This window comes from Labrus mixtus, chromosome 11 (genome assembly GCF_963584025.1).
Source record: "Labrus mixtus chromosome 11, fLabMix1.1, whole genome shotgun sequence".
NCBI classification, from domain to species: domain Eukaryota; kingdom Metazoa; phylum Chordata; class Actinopteri; order Labriformes; family Labridae; genus Labrus; species Labrus mixtus.
The window spans coordinates 27,752,942-27,778,221 of NC_083622.1; the positions used below are offsets into that span (position 1 = coordinate 27,752,942).

Below are 25,280 nucleotides of genomic sequence, written 5' to 3' on the forward strand. Positions count from 1 at the left end.
AAAGGTGAATAACAATTACATTCTGTAAAGTTGCTGCACACTTGTAGTATATTCTCTTTTTCCCATGATTAATCAAAAGCTAATCCGTTGTTTCAGAGAAAGAACGTAAATGTTACCTTTCTCCATGGAGCGAACCAGGCTGTCAAAATGTTGGGTGGACTTGGTGTAGTCCTCCTCGATCTGCATGCGGTCGTCAGGGCCAAAGAGCTGCGAGTCCTGGCTGTCACGCATGTAGTCCTGGTAGTGCAGCTCCAGGTTTCTCATGATCAGCCTGTATTCCTCGGGTTTCATGCTCTTTAACTATGAAGGAGGGAGACATATGGGAGGGCATTTAGTGGTAATACTTTAGTGCACCTTTTCCGCCATATACTCAGAAATATGATACGTTGGCTGATGTACTTTTTATGTTTGAAGTAAGGTTTATTGCATTTTCTCATTTATATATTTTCATTTGACCTTTATTTATTCTCGAGAAATCATTGAGGGCAAGCCCTCATTTACAATGACATTGAGAGTACAATTAAAACGAATAAGAGACAAAAAAACAACTAAGAAAAAATACATAGATTATAAGACCAGAAGAATACGCAGTAAGCAGGTAACTACAGTTAATAACATTTACACTCATGAACACAGTGAGTTGTGATCAGGTTTTTAAATTGACCCCTGGTAACCATTGTATTGAGTTTTAATGTGTTTTGTATTGTGTTCCAGGTATGTGCAGCACAATAGGTGAATGATGTTTTCCCAAAGTTTGTTTTTACTCGTGGAACCGTTAACATTAGCCAGTCAGTCTGATACTGATTATCAGCCCAGATTAATAAAGAAGTGATGTATGCTGGTAGATTTATCGGTAGACTTTATCGTACAGGATGCAATGATGAGTGGAATATTTGTCACCAGTGATAAATCTGAGGGCGGAGTGATAAACTGTGTCTAATGATTTTAGGGTGGAGGCAGAAGCATGTCTATAAATTACATCCCCGTAGTCCAGAACAGACAGGAAGATGGCTTCAGTTATTCACTTTCTACTCACTAAAGGGAAGAATATATAGAATCATCAAAACAAAAAAGAATCCAAAACAGTCTCCTTGTTCACTGAGAATGGCTTGTGCACTTTTACCAGCACCTAGAAATAACCTGCATTAATATAATAAAAGACTAAAAACATGTAAACTTGTTCAAAACCGATTTTTGGACCCTGTCTATCCTTTGCAAAACCTGTTATGGGCAACTGTTACGTTATTTAAGTGATAAACTGCAACAAAAAAAAAGTTGTTGGTTTCGTCCTTTAATCTCATACAAACAGTCTGTTGAGGTAAAGCTCATCTATAATTACTGTTAAGTTAAATGTCCATTATATCATGTCAACACGTTCATGTTATAATGAATGTTTACACCCCTTGTAACACCTCTAAATAAGCATTTCACTTTGTTTAACAACTGTTGTACTCACTGTGGTGATGTTCCAGGAGCGGATCTGTGTGTAGTCTCTCATCAGGTACTGCCATGACAGCAAGCTCTTCATGTTAATGTGGAGCGTCTGCCACATGGTCACCATCTGCTGATGACCTGCATCCAGGCTGGAACAGGAGAGGAACCGAGTTAGTGCAACAATTAAGGAAACAAGCAGGACTTCATCAAGAAAACATTTCCCCGTAAAACTCGACCGATTGTCTGGTTTTTGATGCTTAAAATTATCAGAAGTGTTACATATATTTCAAAATTGACATCCTCATAATCAATGCTGCTTTAGGATTCAAAAAAGTGTGGTTACATCTACAGCTGTAAATAATATCTGTAGTATAGTGACATATGGATCAAAGATTTGACATAATGAAGATTAGCATTTCTTGCTACTGAATTAAAATAAGTAATTCTCATATCGCTGCTGAGTGGCTCACTCAGTTTATAAACACAGCTGTCACAAGACGGATTCATTCTGTTTGTTGTGCTTTGTTCTCACCTGTTCACACCGTCCACAGCCTCCTTGTTGACCGGAGGCACCATGAAGCAGACGGAGGGGACCACTGCCTCAGTTCCAGAGCGGTTCAGCACCTTCCACTTGAAGGGCTGAGAGTTGTTGAGGAGTGCGCATTCATCTCCTTTGTGCACAGTGATCTGAAACACAACCCATGGTTGGCAAATACACACATTAAATGGATGGAAAACTGATATCAGGAAAAAGTATGACTGCTCTCATGTTAATTATTGTGAATGCCTGTCAGTAGATGTTCTAACCTCCTGTTGCTTGAAGTCGCAGACAGCCTGGACGGGCAGTTTGCCTTTGATAGAGGTGGTGGGGTTGCGTGGTTTCAGCTGGATGATGGATTTGGCTCTCTTGTTCAGGCCGGTCACAAGGGTCTTGTATTCATTCAGCTGTTCTTTCTCCTCCTGCATACAAACAAGATCACGATGAAATAATCCCATCTTTTCTTTGAAATCATCGCTATCTTGATCAATTTCTCGTGCATTTAGTTTATAAAGCTCTACAGATTTTAGATATACTACAGAGGTGTAGTTATGATAACTTACCACAGCATCCTGCAGCAGATCCTCAAGGCGGGTGGCTGTGGTGGAGCGATCACAGCTGTATTTCTTTTTCATGTTGTCTTGCATCTTCTTCATCCTGTCCTGAGCCTCTTTCATATCAGCAAAGAACTGCGAGCAAAGGATACCATGGAGGTCAAGAAATACAAATTCTGCTCTTTGAATACAACTTGATTTTTTTGGGGGTAGAACTAGGGGAATCCCAATACTATAAATTGATTAAGATCAATGTGTCAGTACCTGGTAGTAGGCTGTGTTTTCTTTGAGATGAGCCTCAGTGCAGCAGCACAGCTGGAGGAGCCAGCTCCACTGAGTCTGCAGGGCAGCTGTGAAGGCCTGAAGAGACAAAGACAAAAAAGAAAGTCATGATGAAAAAGAATAAGAAGCTAGCTTGTCAATGTACTCCATTTGGTTATTTTTATTTAATACGGACAGTAATAATTTTGCAACATTTTGTTATTAAAGTTTTTTTTTAATTTATTATTATATTTTACTTCCCCCCCCCCTTATTTTATAAATGTGTATATATGTGATTGTGTATATCTTTTTTTCCCCTTAGAATTTATTGAATTGTAATTGTGTGTCTTGGAAAAATGTTTAAAACTCAATAAACATATTGTTAAAAAAAAAAAAAAAAGAAGCCAGTTTGTACTCTGTATATTAGATTTGCACTGCTCAGGAGGGTTTACTAGAGTTCTTACCTCAACTGTCTTCTTGCCAGGATGTCCATCTTTGACAAATCTGTCTCCCATGGCCTGGATGTCATTGACCTTCTTCTCCCTCAGCTCCAGCTCTCGCATGAGACCCTGAACAGTCCAATTCAAACAGTTAATGAAAATCTTAAGGGAAACGGTTATGTGTGTTAATTTGATTACTTTATCTCACAAAATCTGAAGGACTGGAATTATAAAAGACATTATAAAGCATGTGACAGCAGATAGTCAAGTGCTACTTCAGAGACATACCGAGTAGTTGTCTTTCTTAGCCGTCATGTTGGTGTTCCTATCACTCCAGTCGAAGTTCACCTCTTCCTCTTCTTTGTCATTTAACCACATCAGCTCCTTTGTGGCAGCGCTGACGAATCCGTGGAGTGAATCCAGGTTCCTCAGGCGGGACTTTGAAGAGTTCTGAAAGATAAAAAGTAAATCAAATCATCAGTAGCGGATTACAAAAAAAACTGCACTCAAATGCACTATAAATAAATACAAATCTTTTAGATTCAGATTACGTTTCTAAATTGGAAGTTTGTGACAAACAATACTAGAAAAAGTTTTACCAGTAGTTTGCCGTACTGAAGGTCCAGTTTGCCCAGGTATTCCCTGTAAGCACCCTTGCTGACAGGCGACAGCTGGCTCTGAAGAACACAAAGATGCAACAGTTGTTACTTTGAAATCAACGGCACTCTGCCCGACAGTATCAAATCCTATGCAGCAGTTCTGATAATATCACCTCATCAGCCCTGGACCGTTCGATCTTGGATTTGAAGTCCTCTACAGTCTGGTGCAGGCCTCTGTGGCTGCCAAGCTGGGACTCCACAGTGGGCAGATCAGAGCCCCACTCAGCTGCATCAATGCGATGCTGGTTCTCCTCCACCCAAGCCAGAAGGTCTTTGACATAGCGAATGGTGACGTCATCCAACTCGGGCCGCACCTTTATGATCTGCTGCTGGGAGGCTGACGTCAGGTTCACTTTGGAAGTAGTCACCACAGTCTTCAGACGGAGGTTGTAATCGGTGCGCAGGTTCACAAGGCGCTCATGGAGGCGGTAAACCCTGTGGGAATAAAAAAATAAACTCAGTCAGCTGTAAGTCTTTGTGTATCTTGGTGTTTTCTAACAGTTTTGTAACAGGGTGTGTCTGTGAAATGTTCACTTGAAGGCATCACCCACCTGCGGTACATCTCATCAGCCTGAGGGTGGCGCCCATCCTTGAGCACTTGCACATCATTAAAGAGAAGGCGAATCATGTTGTCTGCCTTGTCCAGCTCTCTCTCTAATTCTGCAGTGTGCTGAGCTGGTTTCCCTGCGTTCAGCAGACGGATGTCCTGAAGGGGATTAAATAAAAATAAAAAATGATTTGTCATCTTTATTTACTTCTCTGTCACTACATATTTAGAAGATAACATAAAAGAGTTTAAGTGCATTTTTTTTAAATGCATAATTTAGAAAGGATGAATGATTTAAGTTTGCTCACATTCAAATCCAAAAAATAATAATGCATAATCATTTTCTGGATGCTCAGGTTTCTGTTCTCCTTTGTAGACAAATATCAAAATACAGTCATTATAATGTAATGGTAGGACTCACTGTCTGCAGCAGGTTCTCCAGGTGGCTGAGCTGGTCATCACTCGTCCTTGACTCCATATGGACTTTATTGACGATCCTCTGGAGCCTCTCAAGTCTGGATGAGAGGAAAAAATAAATGTAAAGAATAAATATAATAGAACTAAAAAACATTGTGTTTATCCTTGTTTTAAAAGTCCCATAGAATCAGAGAACTCTCAGACATTTGGACCACCAGAAGCCAAAGCTCACGACTTACTGCAATCTGTACTCCAGCAAAAACTCCAATTTATGTGGATCACCCACAAATGCCATGCCGCATCTCTTTTATAACTATTAAAGTTCCAGCTACATAAAAAAGCGTAGCTCTTCTCAAAGTCCCATTATGCCTTAGGAAATCTACCACGTAGCAAGGCAGAGTGCGACACAAATCTCTCTGTTTTTCTGACAAAGACATCCAGTCTGCGAAATGAGTCATTCCTCATCTCACAACCGTGAACGAGGCTATCAAACTGTGAGATGCCCCGACTTTCTCGTGACACTAAACTATTCCATTTCCAAGAAATTACGTAGTTCTCAATACTGGGGAAGATGTCTCATTTGATTTCATCAAAACTAATTAAATAATTGTTTGTGACCAATTAAGAGGAACATGCCTCTCATGGTGAAACAAACCAACACACAAAACAACAAGGAAAAAAACGCCCTTCACCAGAGATTTTGCTTCAATTCTACCAAAGCAGGAAATGCAATCGGCAAAATCTGCAACTATAATGAGTAATCACAAATAACCTTTCAAATGTTTTTTTATTTAAAAACAACCTTTGTCAAGGTTAAATCAAAAGTGGCAATACATTATTTTGCATACTTTTTTCATCTTTATCTGCATTTGGGGACGTTTAAAGGCTAACTAGCATGCCATCTAATACTATAACCATGAGGCTAAAGCTAGGCTAATAAATTGTTAGCATGAAGCCGTTTTTGGTTAAATTGAGTATGTTTTCTCTTTATACCTTAGATAGATGTTTTTAACAACTTGAAAACGATCCATGTTAGTATTGTCATTTCTTAACCACTAGTCATCATCTGTAGGTGTAAACTATTATCAGGACACATAACTGTTACCTGAAACTGAAGCACATTACAATGTCTTTTTCTATGTTTTTGTACTGTGTGTATGATATCTTATCTGTATTCTTTTGTTTTTAGAATTAGTAATATAAAAATTCATAATATTTCTGAGGATCATTCTCCATATATCCGATAAAAAACATAAAAATGTGTTTAATTAGTGTATACTTTAACTATAATAACTTGGATTGGAGCCATTCATCTTCTTTATTCATTGTTGTCCCATTTTTCTTTCTGCAAGCCCAACACAGTCACAGCAGATGGCTGTGAGTCGTGAGTCTGCTTGTGCATTAAAGGACATTTTTACCTTGCAGCTGTGTCTTGCTAAACGTTGCCAAGTTTGTTATTTGCTCATGTTGGATTAATTTTGAGTCTCTGTAAATAATAGAACTAAGAGTAAAGTCGTAACTGGCTCTTTTTGTCTTAAGATAAGATTTAAAAAAATATTTGAGTGATTGCTTGATATATCCACTGACTGTCCTCACCTCTCAAACTCTATCCTCAGCAGCCGTTCTCTTTCCAAGATGGCCACATGAAGTCGACCCCATTCTTTCTCCACATCAATAGGATCGTATCCTGGAGGGACCTTCACCTGACCAGCATGCACGGCGCTCTGTGGGGCAAACGGGTGTACAATGCATAAGTCGCGAGTCAATAGAACAGAACACAATAAAATGACAAAAGATTAGAAAAACAGGGTCAGCTTGCCTCAAAGGACTGGTAGATGTGTTTGGACCGGTTCTTGTCGGTCTCTTTCACTGGCAGCTCTGTCTCTTTGAATTTCAAGAACTGGCGCCAAAGAAGCTACAAAAAAAAGAAGAAAAAGACAACATTTAATTTGTTTAATTTAAAGGTGTCAGCTTTTTTTTTAAAGGTTCATTTTTGGGCTTTTAATTCCTTTAATTTACAGATAGGACAGTGGATAGAGTCTGAACTAAGGGAGAGAGGATTAGAGGACTATAACCTCCGTACATAGGGTACACACATTAACCACTAGGCTACCGGCTTTTACAGTAGGAAAAGTAAAACTTCTACTTCCCTGGTGTAAAAGACATCATTATGCTGCTTTTCTTTCAGTGAATGTTGTGTAATTTGCTCAGTTAAAATAATTGGAAACCCTAATTCCCTGAATTAAATCAGACCACTAAAGTAACACATCATGCCACAGTTAAAAGTTTATATATAGGTGGCTAACCTCTGGTGGGAAATCAAGTTAAACTTTGTGAAATAACTTGACTGCCTTGTTGTTGAAGACAGCTGGAACTGTAACCTCTGTAACCAGACTTATAGAAGCACACCTCACTGTGATTCTGCTGATGCACTTCTTCTGTTAGTTTGACTTCAAAGAAATTTGAGAAAAGTACTGCAGACACGCTATACTTTTGTTCAGCAGCACTGGCAGGGAGTGGCACAGTGGTGTCTCGTCTGAGGATTAGGTTTAGCATTATTTGCCTTGTGGCTGCATTTTTATTTTTTCCAGCACAAGCACTGCCCCACCTAGTGCACAACAATACCCTCTTCTCTTTCTGCCTACATTATGCAAGCGTGTTCTTTCAGCAACAAAATTTAATGACCAACAAAACCTGAAGACTGAGAATATCTCTATGTTATTAAAAGTTTTCTTTAAATACCTAAAAATGATACTGTAAACTTTTAATTTGTATTCTTCAGTGCTGCTGAACAGCGGTCTGCAGACATATCCATAACAAAGCTGATCTCCAACCTGTGGGCATAATAAAAGCACATTGATAGCATCTCACCTCGACCTCCTCATAGCTGCCGGGGAACTTCCTCTCCTCGAAGATCATGACATGGTGGCGGATCCACTGCTGCAGGACGGTCACCAGCTCGTAGTACTCCTGCCAGCGCAGCTCCAGCTCCTAAAGCCAAGGCAGCAGAAAAAAAGATAGATGGGAGCTAAACAACAACAGACAGGAGGGCTCTTCTTCTCCTGCAGCTCTGTGTCCTATCATTCACACACCACACTTAACTCAATTAGGTAGCAACAATCCAAGTCTTGTGTGAATACACAGGGAAGGCAGAGGGCAGGGAGGGAGGTTAGCGGACGGGGCAGTGGGTCGGGGAGACAGTGTTAAGAAGGAAAACAATGGTGGGAGGCAGACGGACAGAAGCACAAGTGTGTCGTTCTCCTGGATTCTTTGTGAGAAGTTGTGTATGCAAAGATTCATTTCAGGATATTTCAGGCCTCATCATAGGACAATGACAAAGTCTGAGGATGCATAAACAACTATACAGTCTGTTTTACATGAACAGATGTGTAACAATACATTTGAGACTTATGCCTCCACACTGTAAACACCACAGGTTTCTAATTTCCCTCAATACTTGGTTTCACAAGACTTATTTTTATCTTTTACTTCTTGAAGCAGTGGACCGCTCTGACAATAAAAGCTGATTTTTAAGTGGAGTCACAAGCCTGTTCATTTTTGATGAAATCTGATCAAGCCTACAATCAGATCTTACTGGGCAACATGTTTCTTAATCAGTTTGAAGGAACTTTCAATGTGATTGGATTTCAGCAACCCCTGTCAACAAGGCACAGTGACTTATCTCTTTGTTGTGTCAGTACCGTAAAAGACAGTGTAGTGAAATATAAAGAAACATCTAGTCCTGCGTCTAATGTTGTAGTACTCCAAATCGCTCTTGGTCTCAAGAACGGTCTCGAGACAACTTTTTGAAGGTCTCGTCTCAGAATCAAAAGCTTTTTTTACTCGGTCTCAGACTGGGTGTACACCACTGACAGACTATTTTCCACATTATTACTGTGATTAGAAGAAGGAATAACTTTTATTCATTCATAATTAGATTTTTGTTCCCAGGTTACGGATGCAACCTTCCCCTATGTTACAGCCTAAGAGAGTGACACGCCTCATGCACACAAGTTGATGATTTTTCAGTGATATTTATGGTCTTAGTTTTGTTTTGGTCTCTCTCTTCTTTGTCTTGGTTGTGTCTCTGTCTCAGAGCTCTCTGGTCTCAGGTATGTCTTGGTGTCGGTTAGTGATATCTTATCTACAACACCTTCTGCGTCCTTTTCGATGCTAAAAGGTACAGATTACTGTGATACTTTTCCAGTTAGAAAATAGCTTTTGTTGGTTTACACTCTGTAAATCCCAACGTTGGAATCGAAGCAGACGTAAAACAATATCTTTATAGATATAACAAATCTTGTAGTTGATGGTCTGGTGTTTTGTAGGTCATACTGTGGCGTCAGTATCATGATAAGCTTAAACATTCATTATATGAAAGAAGGTGCTCTCACGCTTCCTCTGCCATCATGTGCGTCCCTCGGCATTGCATCATACAAGGACGACACGTAAGTGATGATGGATTTCTCATCAGGGTGTGGAACATCCACATCTGGAAGCAGACGACAAAAATTTAGAAAATGCAGCAAAACAAGGCATACATTTATTTAACATTTATTTAGTTTAACTGATCCAATCACATCACATGTCTGATGTTTCAGATCAAATTGACTTTTGGTGCTAGGCTTACCCTCCGGGTCAAGGAGGCGTGTCACTCCCAGGTCTCTCTCTGCCACACCAAAGGCATGTTCCAGGTTCTGTATGTTGTTCTGTCGGTACACTTTGCCCATGTCAATGAGTCGGGGACTAGAAAGAACAAACAAACAAAAAGGACAATTAAGCACCAATAAGTTATCACCAATGACAGTGAAAGGGAGAAGGGTTTGGTTGCATTATCTCAAGAGGTCCAATGAAAAGAGTCATTTGAGTTTGATTGGATGGCTGACCATGAACTGCTGTGTGAGTCCATATTAAGTGCACTGAGTATTCCTGAAGCTGTAATTAAAGTATAGTGACATCAAAGGATAGTTTCTGAATGATTTATGCTCTCTTCATTGACCTTTGAGTTTTAGAAATCAAAAAGTTTCACAAAAACATTTAACAAAACTGCTACTTGATGCTTGAAAACATGTTTCTATTAAAAATGGAGCTATTTTTTTTTTTTTATATATGATTGTCGGTAAAGTAGCCAATAGAGCTGAATGTGAGAAATCCAAAACTATCAAGCTAGCTGTTCCTTATGTAAATCAAATTTCAGACTTTTAATTGGAAAATACATGTACATGGTACATACTCAACATTTATTTTTTGACATGATTTCAAGGGACTTAAAAACTGTAATGTGTCATGCAGAGTTTGTTAAAGTTAATTTAAGTCATTTATAAGCATATGACGTTTAGGGGTTGATCACTGCAAGATACTACTGTTCTGGTTAGACGAGAAGTTGAAAGCTTGGCAAATGGGATTTCATGAAAGGCTTGATGTCATCTCTATAACATGTACACAGAAGGAATGCATTGTGTTCCTGTCTGCTCACTTATAGGGTGTTCAATTAAATATTCTCAAAGCTCTGTATGAGCTTTTTAAGACCTTCTGCCAATGGCTATATGCTTTGAAAAAAAAAGTCCACCTGTTCATCATCTGACAAGCACCTGCCTTTTTCTGTCCTCTGGGTGTTTTAGTCTCTTTGGCAGACGTCAGTGCTTCTATAGGGGGAATTTAATTTAAAGAGCATTTGCATAATGAAAGCCCACACATTTTTAAGTTGGCAGCCGATCATAACTACCAGAAGAGAGAAAAGTTCACGTCTGCAGAGTGCAGGGAAGCATGATTGAGAGCATCACAGAGTATCTTCTATCATGCATGCATCCTTTACTATCACAAAACTTTTACAATTGACATCATCAGCTACAGCAGTTTCAAATGCATTGACAAAAATCTACTAAGTACATAGACCTGAAAGATTGACTATATTTAAGCGGATGCAGCACGGGTAAGAGTAGGTGTAGTTTCATACAGCTCTCTGATGTGTAGAGTGGTACGGCTTGGATTGTGTACATAAACAGGAGAAGACTCCACATGGCGGACTTCTCGCACCGAGTACTGCTTCACCGGCCTGGAGGAGCTGCTCATGCTCTGTCCCTCCCTTCCATGAAAGTTATGAGACCTCAATCCATGGCCCAGTTCCTCACTGCTTGAGCGGGCCCCCGAGCTCTGAGAACCCCGCCCTGAGTCCCCGGAGGATGTCTCTGATGGGATATCCTCGCACAACATGACCACCCGGGTGTCCATTTCGCTGACAGATCCTGATGCATCTCTAATGAAGCCCAGCCTCCGCTTCCTAAGCTTCGACTTCTTCCTTAAATTGAGCATTTTTTTTAAATCTGCAGGAAGATCCTTGTGCAGTGGCTTTGCCGGTTGGTTTTACAGCTTCATCTACTCGTGATGAAAAAGTGTTTTTTTTTAATGTCTAAATGGTATCTAGTAAATCCATGCGATGTGTTTCTCAGGTGTCCGTCATCATGTGAAGATCCTCCTAATCCTTCTGCGGTGTTGTTGTGATGAAAAAGCCTCCTAGTGGCACAGACAAGTCACAGCGACTTTGTCAAGCTATTCTGCATAAAAACCGACGTCCATCTGTTGCCTTAAAATTCAATCTGTAAGCCCTGGACAATCTTAAACTCTGATGATGAGCACAAAATCTGCACTAATGCCTGGGCACAAAGTAACGCCAAAGTGTTCATGCAGCAGCCACAGAGTGCTACAGCCACGCCCACACACCACTCCCCTGCCCATTATGAAAGGCAGCTCTAATCCAGCCTCAGGTGTCTCCAAAAAAGAAGAAAGAGTTGCAGGTACATGTTCAAGTTGAAGGAAACCTGCCCCTGCAGGCATTTCTTTCTTGCCATTGATAATGACTGTAAAGAAGAACGTCTCTGAACATTTCACTTTCTCTTATTTCATTCTCTGCTATAACTGTTTGCTCTCTGGTTTCTAAAACCCCTCTTTGTTAAAATGTCTAAAAAGCAAACTTAACTTTATTGACAAATCTTCCTGAGAATAAAAAGTCTATTCGATTCTCAGGATGTTGCTACACAAAGCAACCCTTCACTGCTAATTCCACTTTAAAGACACAAAACAACTTCAGGGGAGTGTGCATGTTTATGTTGTCATTTACTTTTTTTTATCACTATAGGTTCCCAAAAGTTTAGAGAGCTAACCAAACGTGATTGAGAAAATGATCACCCAAAGGTCCAACTGTCTTACTCATGGCAGACGCCTGTCTGTGGTATTTCTAACCTAGAGGGCATTAATACAGTTAATATCAAATCTGCCTAAGACCAGTTCTGTCAGGTGCTGACTTGAAAATAGGTCAAAAGGTTTTATTTTTTTTATGGGCAGAGTATAGCAAAGTTAACTTTTAAAATCCAGTTTAATAGACAAGAGTGCTCAATTATTCTGAGCCCTGTTCATGCAACTGTAAGGAGTCTTTGTGTTGAATCATTTAATACTAAGTGCTAATTACGTCCCATTAAAGGTAACCAGATAGCACATTATGAAAAAGCCATGTCATTGTTTTTATAACCGAAGTTGATTCAGGTATCAATCATACACTGTAATTATTAATGGACAAAGCCTGAGTGATGTCAGCCATCTGTTACAGCAGCGGACTCTGGAGGATCATCGGCAGCAGCCTCCATGTTGGAAATCCTGTCTCAGCCTAACTTTCAGTCGACCTAACGACAGGCTGAGAGCTGGAGCTGAGGCGGGTTTTAAACCTCTTGACGAACCGTTACATCGCACCCACCTGTCAATCATGTCAGCTATGTGCCTAAGTATGGATAACACGTGTGTAATAAAAAAATCACTCCCCGTACAGTGTGCGCCCATGAGGACAATTACTAATCAGGCCTATTTACATTTTTGTGCCCGCCTGTAAACATGTTAATTTCTATAGTAAAAACAGGATTTATTGAATGGGGTGTGTATGTGACTTCAAGCCTCAAGTGGACCCTTGCTGAACTGCAGGATTTTGCACTTCCGCTTTGACTTCATTTTTAAACACCAGAGGTTGCCGCTTGGTATCACTACATCCTGACGCTATCAAGAGTGAGTTCAGAGTAGGTACTGTATATTGTGCAGCACATTTCTTTTTTAACAATCACAAATTGGAATTGGCCACTCACTAGTGTTTGTGAATGACGGCGTTGAAGAGCTTGCCGTCCCTCCAGCTGGTGGTGAAGTTGTCACAGCGGATGCCCTGGTAGCCGTCCGTCATCCTCTGGGACCAGAGCAGCAGCTTCTCCTTTGCCGTCATGTCTTCTGACTGACCATTGATCTGGATGTCTGAGATCTGAGATGGTATATGAATAACAGGTTAGAAGAGTGGAATAATGTGCAGAAGATGTGAATAATCCTTGTTGAAGCAAATTTGAGGAGTTTAGTCATTAGTGGAAACCAAAAGGAGCAGAATGATTGGACACCCCTGATTAACCTTTGTCTTTCCTTTGACCCAGTAACCATCTAAGGAGTTAGCAGGATTTATTCTCCTGGCCTGGAAATCACCACTCGTTTGAGACATAGGGAGGTGTGGACGATGAATCACTGGCATCAGGTTTTCCTTTATTGTGTTTTTCCTCTTTTAAAAACTCTTCCCCCCAAATTTAAGGATATTCTGATACTGGACATATTTTTTTATTTTTTTTCACATGGGTCTAGTTTTTAACATGATATCCCTTTTCTTGCAGACTTTTTACCAACAATAAAAAAGGCACACCCATGTGACCCATGTTTTAATAATGTTGGTACACTTCTTTTTTAACTTTTATAGAGTTGACATAATGTGTTTTAATCCGTAAATAAAACTAAATTGTTATAATCATGATGTGGGGTTTACCACTAGATTATATTAGAAGGAGGCTTTCACTATCCCCTTTGATCGCCGTGACTCATCAGAAAACCACAGCCACTCATTATCCTCCCTATTCTATGAAAGTATAAAGACTCTGGGAACATCTTATCTACAGGACTCAGTGGCACCATCACCAGATTACCTCACCAAAACCCCCTCTCAACACCAGCATCTCCTTTGTTTTCTCATGCTTACCTTCAGCCCTTTGCAACTCGAGCCTGAACCATGTGATGTTAAAGGGCGAGGCCCTGCCCATCGGGCTGATATACCCAGGGATTTCTATCTATCAGCTCTTGGCATACACAAGAAAAAGCAGGAAAAGGCCTGGGTACATGGGATGTGGTTGGGAGTGTAGCATGACAACAAGCTGTACACTCGAGCAGACACACCCTCCTCCTGGGAGTCAGGCAGAGAGTGACTCATTCTTACACACCCTGACAGTGTTTCAGTTCTTTAAACTGCTCATAGATCACCTACTTCAGACCGGACATGTGAATGGAGTATCAGTGTATTATAAAAGTTGCATTTTCTTCTAGAAGATCAGGAAATGATATGATGAGATGATTAGAAAATGTCCTTTCCCCCAAGAGGAATTATGAGGAGCAGAACCCGTTGGGATTGGTTCCAGGCAGATGTGAAACAGCAGCTGACAGGTGTAGATCCCAGTGACAGATGTAGAGAGCGATAATACAATAAAAAAACAACACTGACAGATGAGGAGACCTGGAAGTGAAGGATGATGGTCCATATTAACCCCAAAGTGAGCTTGGGGTTTCCATCTGCGATGTCATCGTTTCTGATGTTGACCAGCTTGACCTGAGAAGACAAAGCATGGTAACAGTAGTAAACAGAAGTTCATGACCCATCAATGAAATGTTTTTTTTTTTCGTTCAAATTTCCAAAAGTTTTTTAAGGTTTAAGGTATCTTGTGTATGTACACACCTGCCGATGTTTGAGGAAGTCCAGTGCTATCTGTACATTCTGCAGTTTGTGGAATCGCATGCGGCCTTTCTCTCTGGGCTGGAGAGGAGAGAAAAGACATAAGGAGACGTTTAGTCACATGACCTCCAGCTGTCAGAGGAGACCCGTTTGAACACTTCCTGTCAAGCGGAACAGTAAGTATTCAATGGAATGAGAAATTCATGGAATGAAAAATAAAAATAAAACATTTAAAGATTAAGGATAATTGGTGAATCCTTAACATTGCATAACTGTGAATTGATTTCATGGGCTAAATTTAAGATTTACAGTAAAGCCACAGCCATACTTGAATGAACATATGAAGCCTGTGTTGTTTTCCTTGGCTTCGTCCTTTTGTTTACCATTATTCCTGGCATATGGGGTAAAATGAAACTTGATGGAAATAATTAGCAATAACACAGCAGGAAATTTGCATTGGCTGTGCCAGTCACAGGGTCTGTATCATTAATGTCATCTGACAGCAAAGTGAGGTAAGATTATGTTGCATCATGCTTCGTTTTTATAATAGTGGAAATTAACAATGCACGGGCTTAGGAGAGATTCTGCAACAAAAAAAGAAGAAGCTTGTGGACAAATGGAAACGTATCCTGCAGGTTGAAACCCAAAGCAAGCCTGTCAATAAGGTGAAGGAAAACAAGGCAACAAAAGACTTGACTTGCCATGGAGGTCTGGATATCATGCACAGCCAAATCACATGTGGCAAAGCATGGATGAATACAAACAATAAGACAAGATGAAGACATCTACAGTAATAGTTATCGACCCACTCACCAACCGGACGCTCCTGACCATGTCTCTCTCCCTTGGCTAGCTCGAGCGAGAGCCGTGCAAAGAGAGGGAGGAGAAGGCCAGACAGAACACACAGAGCAGGGTTAAAGGAGGAAGGAAAGAGAAGAAGAATGAAAGCAATAGATCAGATCGGAGTATAGTTCAACACAGCAGGTTAAGGTTAAGAGTTAGTGCATTCAGGTGATGAAGATGCTGAGCTGGAGCTTGTGGAGATGCAATGAACCACAGCAGCAGAAAAGCTTCCCTGATGCAGTCGCTTGCTGCTGGCTTTGAAATGATTCTGATCAGTCGGCCATGAGAAGAAAGAAAATCAAAGTTGAACAAAAGCTGACGAAAAATTTAAATGGTGAGCCAAAAAGTACAGATCGAAAGTAAACTCAAGAGCAGTAAGGGCCAATGAATAAGTCTCAAAGTCGAGCTCATGTTAAGTCTTTGACTGACACATCGGTGTGTGTGGGGATGATGTACCTTCAGACTTAGGATAAATGCGCCTCATGTAATTAGTCTGGATTAGGTTTTGGTCAAAGAGAATGGAGGATGATTGGGGTAAGAATACAGAGCTTTGGGTGTTTCTCACAGTCAAGGCCCTAATAAAAAAAAAAAAAGACACTCACCAGTTTTTCCCCAGAGAGAACCTCCAACAGCGAGATCAGGTTATGTCCATCGCGAAGGTCTTCATACAGGTCTGTGACGTGACGCTGTGACTGCAAGGACAAAGTGGAAATGGAAGTGAGAAATGTTCCTGACAAACTGTTGGTACATTTGTTTTAGCGCTGACTGAAGAATAACACAGTGTTTGCTCAGTGTTTCATTATTTCTTTTAGATTTCCTTCCATCCAATCAAGACACTGTTTCTTTCAAGAATTCTTCAGAGATTTTCTCAAAGCAACACCACAGAATGTTGTTCAAACTTTGAGAAAAAACAGAAAAGCCTGAGGAATTTGTAATTTTTTATTTTTAGAGTTCAAATTTAGAGCGTCAACCGAATAATCTAAAACAGAAACGCTGAATACAAGTTGAAATTTTGAGCTGTGCTGTATACGTTTCTTCACGAGTGCAATTCTACACAGGTGTGGAATTCATCGCTATGAGCAGCCAAGCCTGACTCCTGCTCTAAATACCAAGCAGCAGCTGCCATCTCTAATAAATGATAGAAGGGAATCAAATACAGATCAGTGGGGTAAAAAAAAAAGAAAAGTGCACTGGTACTGTAACCTCAAAATCAAAGAAACACAACCACACTTAATACACTTCACAAAACGTTTGGAAATCAAGTCACTGAATGTCAACAATGCATTCAATGTGTATAAAAACCAGAGGTGTGGTGCTGCTGCAACCAGAGAGGGAAAAACATGTGAGAGTGTGACGGGAGGTGCGGTGAATGGTGCAAGAAAACAGAAAGACAGACAGGAGGGTAGGGTAAAAAAAACATGTAAGGGTAAGGGACAGGCCTCATGCAAAGTTCTTCATGACCAGATGTCATTTTCAAACAGTCCCTGGCACTTACCTCGGCACTATAATGCTGGGTGAAAAAAGAGATCAAAGACGGAGGAATTACAACGCATGGATGAGTAATGGAAAGAAAGGAAAACAAAAAATTAGAGATAAAAAAAAAATGAAAATGACGTGGAGAAATTAGTAGGATGACATGGAAATGTAGATTAATTCATTTAGAAGGAAAGCGCTTAACAGAAAGATGATGGTTTTTTTACATTTTAAAAATGTGCATGTGTTTCATCATGTAGGTGAGTGAGGCCTCAGCCCTCAAATGGAATGAGAATTAATTTCTCCCTGCAAGTTACAACAGTGTCTGATTTATATTGGCAAGAATTTCAACTCAGTTATCCGACCTCAGACGTCCTCCTTCCTGCCTGCAGAGACAAGCAGGAGGATCCGAGTGCAGTGAAGGCAAACAACAGTGCCACCACTAGAGGTCACTGTCTACTCATATAAGGAACAAGGTAAAAATGTTCCGTAATGAACCATTACATTCATGGCTTTAAGTGTTTTCAGTATTACTGAGCTGCAAACACACATGTGAAGCTTTTTAAACCTCCTAAGTATGTGTGTGAAGGTTCATTTCCTTTGTTCGAACAATGATTTTTTTGTGCTTACCTAATAGTCTATCTCCTCAGTGTGTACTCAAAAGCCATCTATCACCACTCTTCTATTACTTTGTACTGAAAGGCGGTGGTCTCAGAGGCCCCTGCTCACACACACTGTCACTGCTGAAAGGCGGGTGTTATGCTACAAATTGCCCTCTCGGAGCTGCTCTGTAAACTTCTCAAGGTGAAAACGATTAGCACACACGGCTCACAGGCCTTCAGACCTTCCTACAAACACTTAGCATGCTTCAGGTTTTACGTAAGGGTTACATCCTCTGGTGCATTTCCTCTGAAGCTCTGCAGGGGTTTCCTTCATTTACAGGCAGGTAGAATCTTAAATCACTGGCTCTGCAATGAGAGTGGCTTTTAATCTAATCACATGTAGCTTCAAGGAATGTGCCAATTATTCTGACATCTGGGGATTTACTCTGCAGAGGAAACCACTCGATGGCCCTATGCAGCTTTTCATGGCTGTAGCCAACCTACAGTCTGCCCCCTGTCAGGTCAGTCATTAAATCAGTCATTAAATCAGTTTAGCCTCAGGGGAGCATTTTCGCACATTTAGGAAGAGTTAACACTTTTCTTCCCTGAATATGTTATTTTTTCTAATTTCCTCGTCTTTTCCACGGATGACTGAAGGCTGAGAGATCTTCCTTCTATTTGATATGATGCTCGTCTTAATTAATGGAACTTTTTTTTGTAAGATCATAAATTAAGGCTGCAACGATTGCTTCTTCCCTCTTCAACGTAAGGACTCGAGGCCTTTCTTTGTCAACCAAGACGGTAAATGAAGAGCCGGAGAGTTTCATATTATTAGTTAGATCCGAGATTTAACAGAATATTATTCTAATCTTTAACATATTTAATAGACTAAAAAACAAACATAGAATAAACAATAAGTGGAGTCCACCATTGAAGTCCATTTTTAAAAATGCATTTCATCTGTAAGTCTAGTCAACTGGCTGAAAACCCCCTCTCTTCAACGACTCTTACTGTTAGATAAAATTTTGACACCCTGAAGAAGGATGTCTGAACTGCTATACATGTGGGTTGATTCTTGGCTTCTTTTTAGTTTTTAACATGGCCTTAATATCAGGTTTTTCGTTATGAAATAGCCAATTCAATAAAGGCTTTTTACCTTTTTGAATGTGCACTCCAGAACACTCCAGACTCTACTTTTTGTGCTGCAAACATTTTAAACCTTGGACAAAGACATTCATATGCTTTTTTTTTTTTTTTTTTTTTTTTACGTTATTCATAAAAAGTCAGAATTTCAACAATATAAAGCTTTTCATGCATCAATGCAAGGCTCCAGTTGAGGCCGGTTGTGCATGCAGGTAGCCACCCTCTCCCATGAGTCTGTGCAGCATATGTGCTACCGTAGGCACTCACCACTGTGGGCTCTGGGCCCAGATTTTGCCTTTTCAGAGGGGGCTAAGTGAGTCCAGATGTTTGTGACTCACCCTCTAAAATTGACTGAGAACACTTAAGAGAAACAAGAGGGAGTAACTACTCTGTATGTTCTCACAGTGTGGTAGCTGAATGGAAATGAAAAACTCTCTTTGTGCCTCCCCCCTCCTCTTGTTCCATTCTTTAAAAAAAATGAATGGCCTTGTGTCTTTGGAGTGATAATTCAAATATGGAAGTCATACTGTTGTACAAGTGTTGCTGCCAATGGGTATTTTACTCCTGTGTGTGGGAGGGTTAGTTATTGTGTTATGGTGGTTAATTTTTCACCCCTAATGAGAAACTCCAGAGTGAGGAGTGTGGCCCCATCCTGACCTGTTTACCTCCCTGACTATGTGATGCATTGGAGGGGGCTTTCAGGTCAGTGGAGTGAGGTAGGTGAGACTGGATGGGTGCTGATGGATAGTTTACACAGTCCCTCAGTTGGTGATAGACCGGACTTCTGGTTAGCCTCCTCTTTACAATGCATTGCAATCACAAATTTCCCCCACGGGGGATCAATAAAGTTTATCTTTATCTTGTTAACAGGGGGGTGCGAGGTAGCAACTGACTTGCTAATGTGTGTTTATGTAAGAAGGGATTGAGGTGTTGTCATTTCCTACGACTCACTTAAAATACAAAAGGATTGTATTTTAGATCATTCTGACCCGTCATTCAAAATCATCCACAACATGAAGCATGCTTGGAATCTGACATACAACTCTGTAATCGTAAATCAATGATCCTGCAACTTGCTTGGATAAAATCTGTGTCACTCTGTTCGATGACGTGTGTTTGTTTAAACCAGCATGAGCTCATTAACTTATATAACCCTTATATAGACTTCATCCCCTATGACATTTGTTCCGAGTGTCAAACATCAATTAAAGTTCCTGCCAACACTAAATTAAACCAGGCCAACCTACTTAATTTACACCTGATCATGGCTGCTAAAGGCAAATCTGAGTAGTATTAATTGACTGTAAAAAAAAAAACATGGACAATCCCAAAGTGATGTTACACACGATTTTGTTGACTTGCTCAAGTTCAAGTGTTAAACTCAATTAAACTGAATATATGTAGTTAGTTTAACAGACTAGTCCTTTTGGTGTGAGAGTGATGACATGTAATCATTAAGTCAGCTAATCGTGCACATTTGTATTCTATCCCTGAACTAATGAATTAGCTGGCTCACTGAAAAAAATCAAGCAGAGATCACGAAGCACAGCACGCCCTATAATTTGAATTTTATTTGTGTAAATAAAAAAAGACACAAACAACAGCATGAGCTGTTGTGATACCTTGTGGACAGCTGTGTAGGAGCACCTACCTATGACCACACCCAAATTATGCAAAACTTTAATCCTTATCTATAATTTAATATAATTACACAATTCAAAAAGATGAGCAATTCTTTCTCATGTAGCTGTACAAGGCTGTAAACATGTTTAATTCTACTGTAAAGTTTGGCATCTAACTTTGGGGCTCTATGGGGATTGACTCACTTTTGGAGCTAGCTTCAGGTGGCCTCTTGAGGAATTAGTTTTTCTGCACTTTACCTTGTCTTCATTTTTCAAATGCAAAGGTTGTTGTTTTGTTGCAACATTGATCAAAGACTCAACAAATCACCTGAAGGCAGATAAGTGTGATGACTCACTGAGAGAACATCTGCTGTTTAACTGTATTATTCAGACCCAGGCCACAAACGAGGAGTTTTACCTTTTGATACCCGACTTGGTTGTTATAAACCTTCTTGCATAAGGTTTGTGGAAAGTTCAAATCTATTCACACCTTATAAATACTTTTAATACTTTTTTGTTGTATACCTGATTAAATGTAAATGAATGTGCAGCGTGACATTGTCAGGATATTGGAGCCGGGATCTGAACGTTAATACACCTTTAGGAGTATCAAAAAAAAGAGTCAAAGTCAAGCACAGGTCCTTACCTTCATTAAGTGCTTGTTCACCCATTTTGTGAAGGTCTTCTTCTGTACTCGATCTCGTTCATCTGCAAAACAGAGAAACCAGAGTTTAACATCAGGCATAGAAGAAGAGGCAACAAGTTGTAACCAATCAAGAACAGAGCCCGACCGATTTATCAACCAGCCGATAATATCGCCCGATATTAGCAAATCCAGTGACTATCGTATCGGCTAATTTTATTGCAGATATGAGCCATATTACTTGATTTATTCACCAGTAAAATATACATTCATTTGCGTTTCAATGTATTACCCCATCAGTTCTCTTTCACCAGCAGAGTGTGCTATATGGATTACAACAAACATTATCCCTCTCCAGAGTGTCTAGTGATGATGCACGTACATGCGCAGTTACTTTCCAGTTGAGTGGCCATCTTGTCTTCAACATTTATCTTTTCCACAAGTGTTTGATAACTGCATTTTGGAGATCAACGCAATACATTTATCTATCTCTATCTATCTATCTCTGCAGATCAAACATAGATCTAAGAAGATATCGGCTGATATTTCGGTATCTTTTTTTTTTTCCCCTCCCAAATATCAATGACGGTATCAGCCCCAAAAATCCCGTATTGGTCGGGCCCTATCAAAGATTAAATATATGTTTGTGTTAACATTATCATTTTTAAACTATGCACTGAAGGTTAGGTGCGAAAAGTGCTGGAAATAAACAGCATGCTATTGATGTATTTTTTTTATTATGGAAGTGGAATTTAATATAAGTAAAATCAGTAAAGAAAAGGAAAATCCCTGAGATACATGACAATGCAAACAGACTCATCTGGGTGGATATATAAAAAAGCCTCTTGACTGTGCACGCCTGCATCTGAGTCAGACTGCATCAGAACTCATTCATTGTGGGCAGATGCTCCCTTATTGTCTCCGAAAACATTGTATTTGTCAGATCATGACACCATCGCCAGCTGTACTTTTAAGAGACAAAAGGATTCCTTCAGCAAATGTTCTGGATGCGTGAAGACATGCTGTACGATTACCACAAGACCTGGCTGGCATAACTATTAGAGTGCGATTTTCCAACAAGAAACAACAAGATCTTGGCAAAGGACCACACCTACTGAGAAAAAACTAACCTGCATACACCCAGCCAGTGATGTGTTATTGGATTCAAGTAAAAAAAAAACACAAGGTGTGTCACTGCGACATTTATTATGGACACATTGGTCTGTTTTCAGCTCTCTGATGTCGACCCGCAGGATCTAAAAGTTGTGGTTCACTGAGTCGTTTGAATTTCACAGGATTAAACGTGTCACTGTGACAAAGAAAAAGACCATTTTTAACAGGTTCAGGAATGTTCTCCTTTAATGACTCCCACAGCAGTCATTCCCACTCTAGTGAAAAAGAACTCAAAGTCCTCTGTCTTATCACTTTAAAGGGAGCAATCAAACCGTCTTCAGTTTAGCCACACACCCAGCAATGAACAGCAAAGGGCAGTGATTCAATGCTAAGGCTAAACCGGCTCCCACAGGCTACGTTTGTTTTCTCAGGAGGGTGTCAACAAGGACTTCTGCAAATGTGTTATGGAACTACATTGCCATGGTAACCCCACACAGACATCCCAGACCTTTAACCTCCTCATTTATCATTTAAACCAAAGCTTGACTTTGTATTCCCTGTGGTTCTATTCTTTGTCAGCAGGTTTAAAAATGTCACCCAGAGTGGAAGTGTGATGTACAGTTACAGTAGAATCTCTGGGATGTTGTTAAACGCCGATGTAAACAACGCAGTTCTCCGGAGGAGTTGCACCTTGACCCCTTTAGGTTCCCTGACCTCTGTTCACAACACGTTACCTGATCAGGTTTCAACCACTGAAACTCTTTATGGAGTGGTTTGCTCTTTATAAGTGGAGGGTATGCGTGTGTATAGGGGCCCAGTGAACTTCAGTATCAAATATCAGCAGACACAAACAGGTTTCAATGAAGTGTGATGTCTCCAGCACAGAACTGCATGGAAGTCAACGGTAGGGTTAAAAGTACTGCTACTATAAATGACTTTATACTTTTAATGTCAACATTTTAGAGTCATACTAAGTAACTACCCTGCAGATGAAGGCTGTACATGCAAAATCTTAAATAAGCAAAAAGAAATATAAAAATAAAAATGATCCAACACTCCAGTTAATTGAACTCCACCACAACCAGGTACTTATGCATTAGAGCATTAATACTCGTGGCTCATATTCAAGCCCATTCTTTGATTTATACTTTACTTATCAAGTGTGAGTTTGAAAGCAGGGCTATCATTTTGTCCACCACTGGTCAATCGTTTTCCAGCCTACTGTTAAAATCAGGAGAAACAAGAAGAAAGCAAACAGATAATAACAATGGCAGGATCCAGCTCTCCTTAATGAGGGTAACAGCCTTCAGATGGCTTTAAAGTTAAAACCATGTAAGAGTAGTCAATTTGTGGAATATGCTATTTATTTAAAGGATTCCTTTCTACAAGTGCAGCAACTTTGAAGAATTCTGAAAAAAAAGGAACAAAGTGACTAAAATAAGGAGGGAAATGAAACACATTATTCACCACAGCTACAGTACAACTGAAGGGGAAGTAGTCTGTAGCTATAGAGTGACTAACCCAAACACACACGCTGCACAACAGAAATTGTGAATGGGCTTCGCTGACCAATACAAAGTGAGGAAGCTGCTGATGCATTAGAAAAGGGGAGTATCCTCTTTTTAAGTATTAGAGTGGAGAAACACCGGACAATACAGTACAACCAGAAGGTCTGCTAAATTTGAGTTCGAATTTAATCCAGCAGTAAATTATAGTGTGGCATTCAACAGTTGTAAAAGTTCATGCCTACAACATGCTGAGCAAAACAAAAAAAGTCCTCACTGCAGAAACCTCCAACACTAATATAACATGAATTACTCCTCTCACCTCTTCCCCTTGGAAAAAAACCACACTTAATTCTTCCCCAGCTACGTCTCACCCAAACAGGAACAAATAGATCAAGACCAATTAAGCTATTTTCCAGAAATTGCCACCACACTGATACCTTTTCTGCCGTCCGTAGCCTTCAGCATCCCCTGGTAGTAACCATCGTCTGAGGGCACCCTCTCTCTGCCCCTGCTGTCAGACGAGAAATTCCTGAACCTCTGCTGCTGAGAGTTCATTGTTGCCGTTTGTCAGCAAACACAATATAAATCCTAATGATAAAATATCCTTGATGTGCAAACTTCTGCTTTCCTCGCTCCTTATCTGTCCCACTGGCCCTCGATTGGTCCCAAAGTATGCAGTCCTGTGGCCAGCACTTCACAAACCTATGATTTCCCTCAACCTCCTCACTCCCTCATCAGAGTTCAGCTCTGCCCTTATTTTTCCTCCTCCTTTTTTTTTTCTCTCCTCCTTTTTCTTTCGCTCACTTTATTCCTTTCATTGCAAACGGTGCCTGTGGGCTATGAAGTCTGGGCCTGTCCCTGTGAGTGATGTGGGAGTGTGTATTTAGTGGCGTTAGTGTGTATAAGGACATCGTGGGTAGGGCTCTGAACACACCTCTTCCTCTTACAGCTTGCTGTGTTTTCGCTGAGGCATGGAGGAAGGATGAGGTGCGGCAACCTGCATGAGCTATAACCTAATCTCTCCGTTTGCGCAAGACACACAAGCTGAGTCATTAAGGATGCAAAACCATCTTAAAAGCCTTTGCTGATAACTTTTATCATTTATTAAAGTTTATAATTATTGAAGTGCAATATGAACCATACTCCAGAGATAACGTCAATTTACTACAAGAGACTAATGAGCTAAAACAGTTTCTGCCTCCTCATTCACAGCCTCACATGCACATAAACTCACATCTCATGGTTAATCATTTCTTATTCACAGCATTCCTTAGACCTATCACGTTAACAGTTACTCACTGTGACCAAAAAAAGAGAAGAGTGGGGGGAGGAGAGAGTTTTGAGAAGAGCTGCTATAGATTCCAGACAGTGATGAATGACCACACCCTGAACATCCCTGATTTACTGAGAGATTAGAACTCAATACCACTCAGTATGGGTATGAATAGGACGATTTAGAGTTAAAAATATGAATATTCATTTTGTGTTCGAGTGGTCATCCTTGCAATGCCTTTCTCATTTCCTCGACATGTGTCAATGGCTGTATGAGGGTTTTCCCTTTCTAACATGTTGGGAGTCAACAGAGTTGGTTTCTGCAGCCAGACACCATTGTTTCTAAGTCTTTGTTTCTAAGGTCTAAGTCTGCACATTTCCCGCTCCGTAGCATTTAATCCAAACAAATCTGATAACATCA

The 25,280-nt window shown here is 40.2% G+C and overlaps 1 protein-coding gene across 7 annotated transcripts in view; it reads right to left on the reverse strand.

Moving 5' to 3' along the window:
• plecb (plectin b) overlaps positions 1–25,280 on the reverse strand; it is a 139,809-nt gene that overhangs the window by 20,149 nt on the left and 94,380 nt on the right. For 2 of the 7 annotated variants that reach the window (XM_061051167.1, XM_061051166.1), the window contains exons 1-23: positions 24,025–24,433; positions 20,970–21,031; positions 16,086–16,175; positions 14,644–14,721; positions 14,425–14,517; positions 12,977–13,143; positions 9,481–9,596; positions 9,245–9,342; positions 7,722–7,841; positions 6,670–6,765; positions 6,447–6,574; positions 4,855–4,948; positions 4,438–4,592; positions 4,000–4,321; positions 3,827–3,904; positions 3,516–3,677; positions 3,252–3,356; positions 2,791–2,886; positions 2,536–2,661; positions 2,242–2,394; positions 1,967–2,121; positions 1,457–1,583; positions 117–300 (exon numbers count right to left, since the gene is read on the reverse strand). In XM_061051167.1, coding sequence (XP_060907150.1) covers positions 117–300; positions 1,457–1,583; positions 1,967–2,121; positions 2,242–2,394; positions 2,536–2,661; positions 2,791–2,886; positions 3,252–3,356; positions 3,516–3,677; positions 3,827–3,904; positions 4,000–4,321; positions 4,438–4,592; positions 4,855–4,948; positions 6,447–6,574; positions 6,670–6,765; positions 7,722–7,841; positions 9,245–9,342; positions 9,481–9,596; positions 12,977–13,143; positions 14,425–14,517; positions 14,644–14,721; positions 16,086–16,175; positions 20,970–21,031; positions 24,025–24,142 — 2,923 coding nt within the window. In that variant the 5' untranslated portion in view covers positions 24,143–24,433. Of the gene's footprint in view, positions 1–116; positions 301–1,456; positions 1,584–1,966; positions 2,122–2,241; positions 2,395–2,535; positions 2,662–2,790; positions 2,887–3,251; positions 3,357–3,515; positions 3,678–3,826; positions 3,905–3,999; positions 4,322–4,437; positions 4,593–4,854; positions 4,949–6,446; positions 6,575–6,669; positions 6,766–7,721; positions 7,842–9,244; positions 9,343–9,480; positions 9,597–12,976; positions 13,144–14,412; positions 14,518–14,643; positions 14,722–15,453; positions 15,490–16,085; positions 16,176–20,969; positions 21,032–24,024; positions 24,434–25,280 lie in introns of those variants that run through there. The other 5 variants (XM_061051164.1, XM_061051163.1, XM_061051162.1 and 2 more) reach the window with 3 other exon arrangements.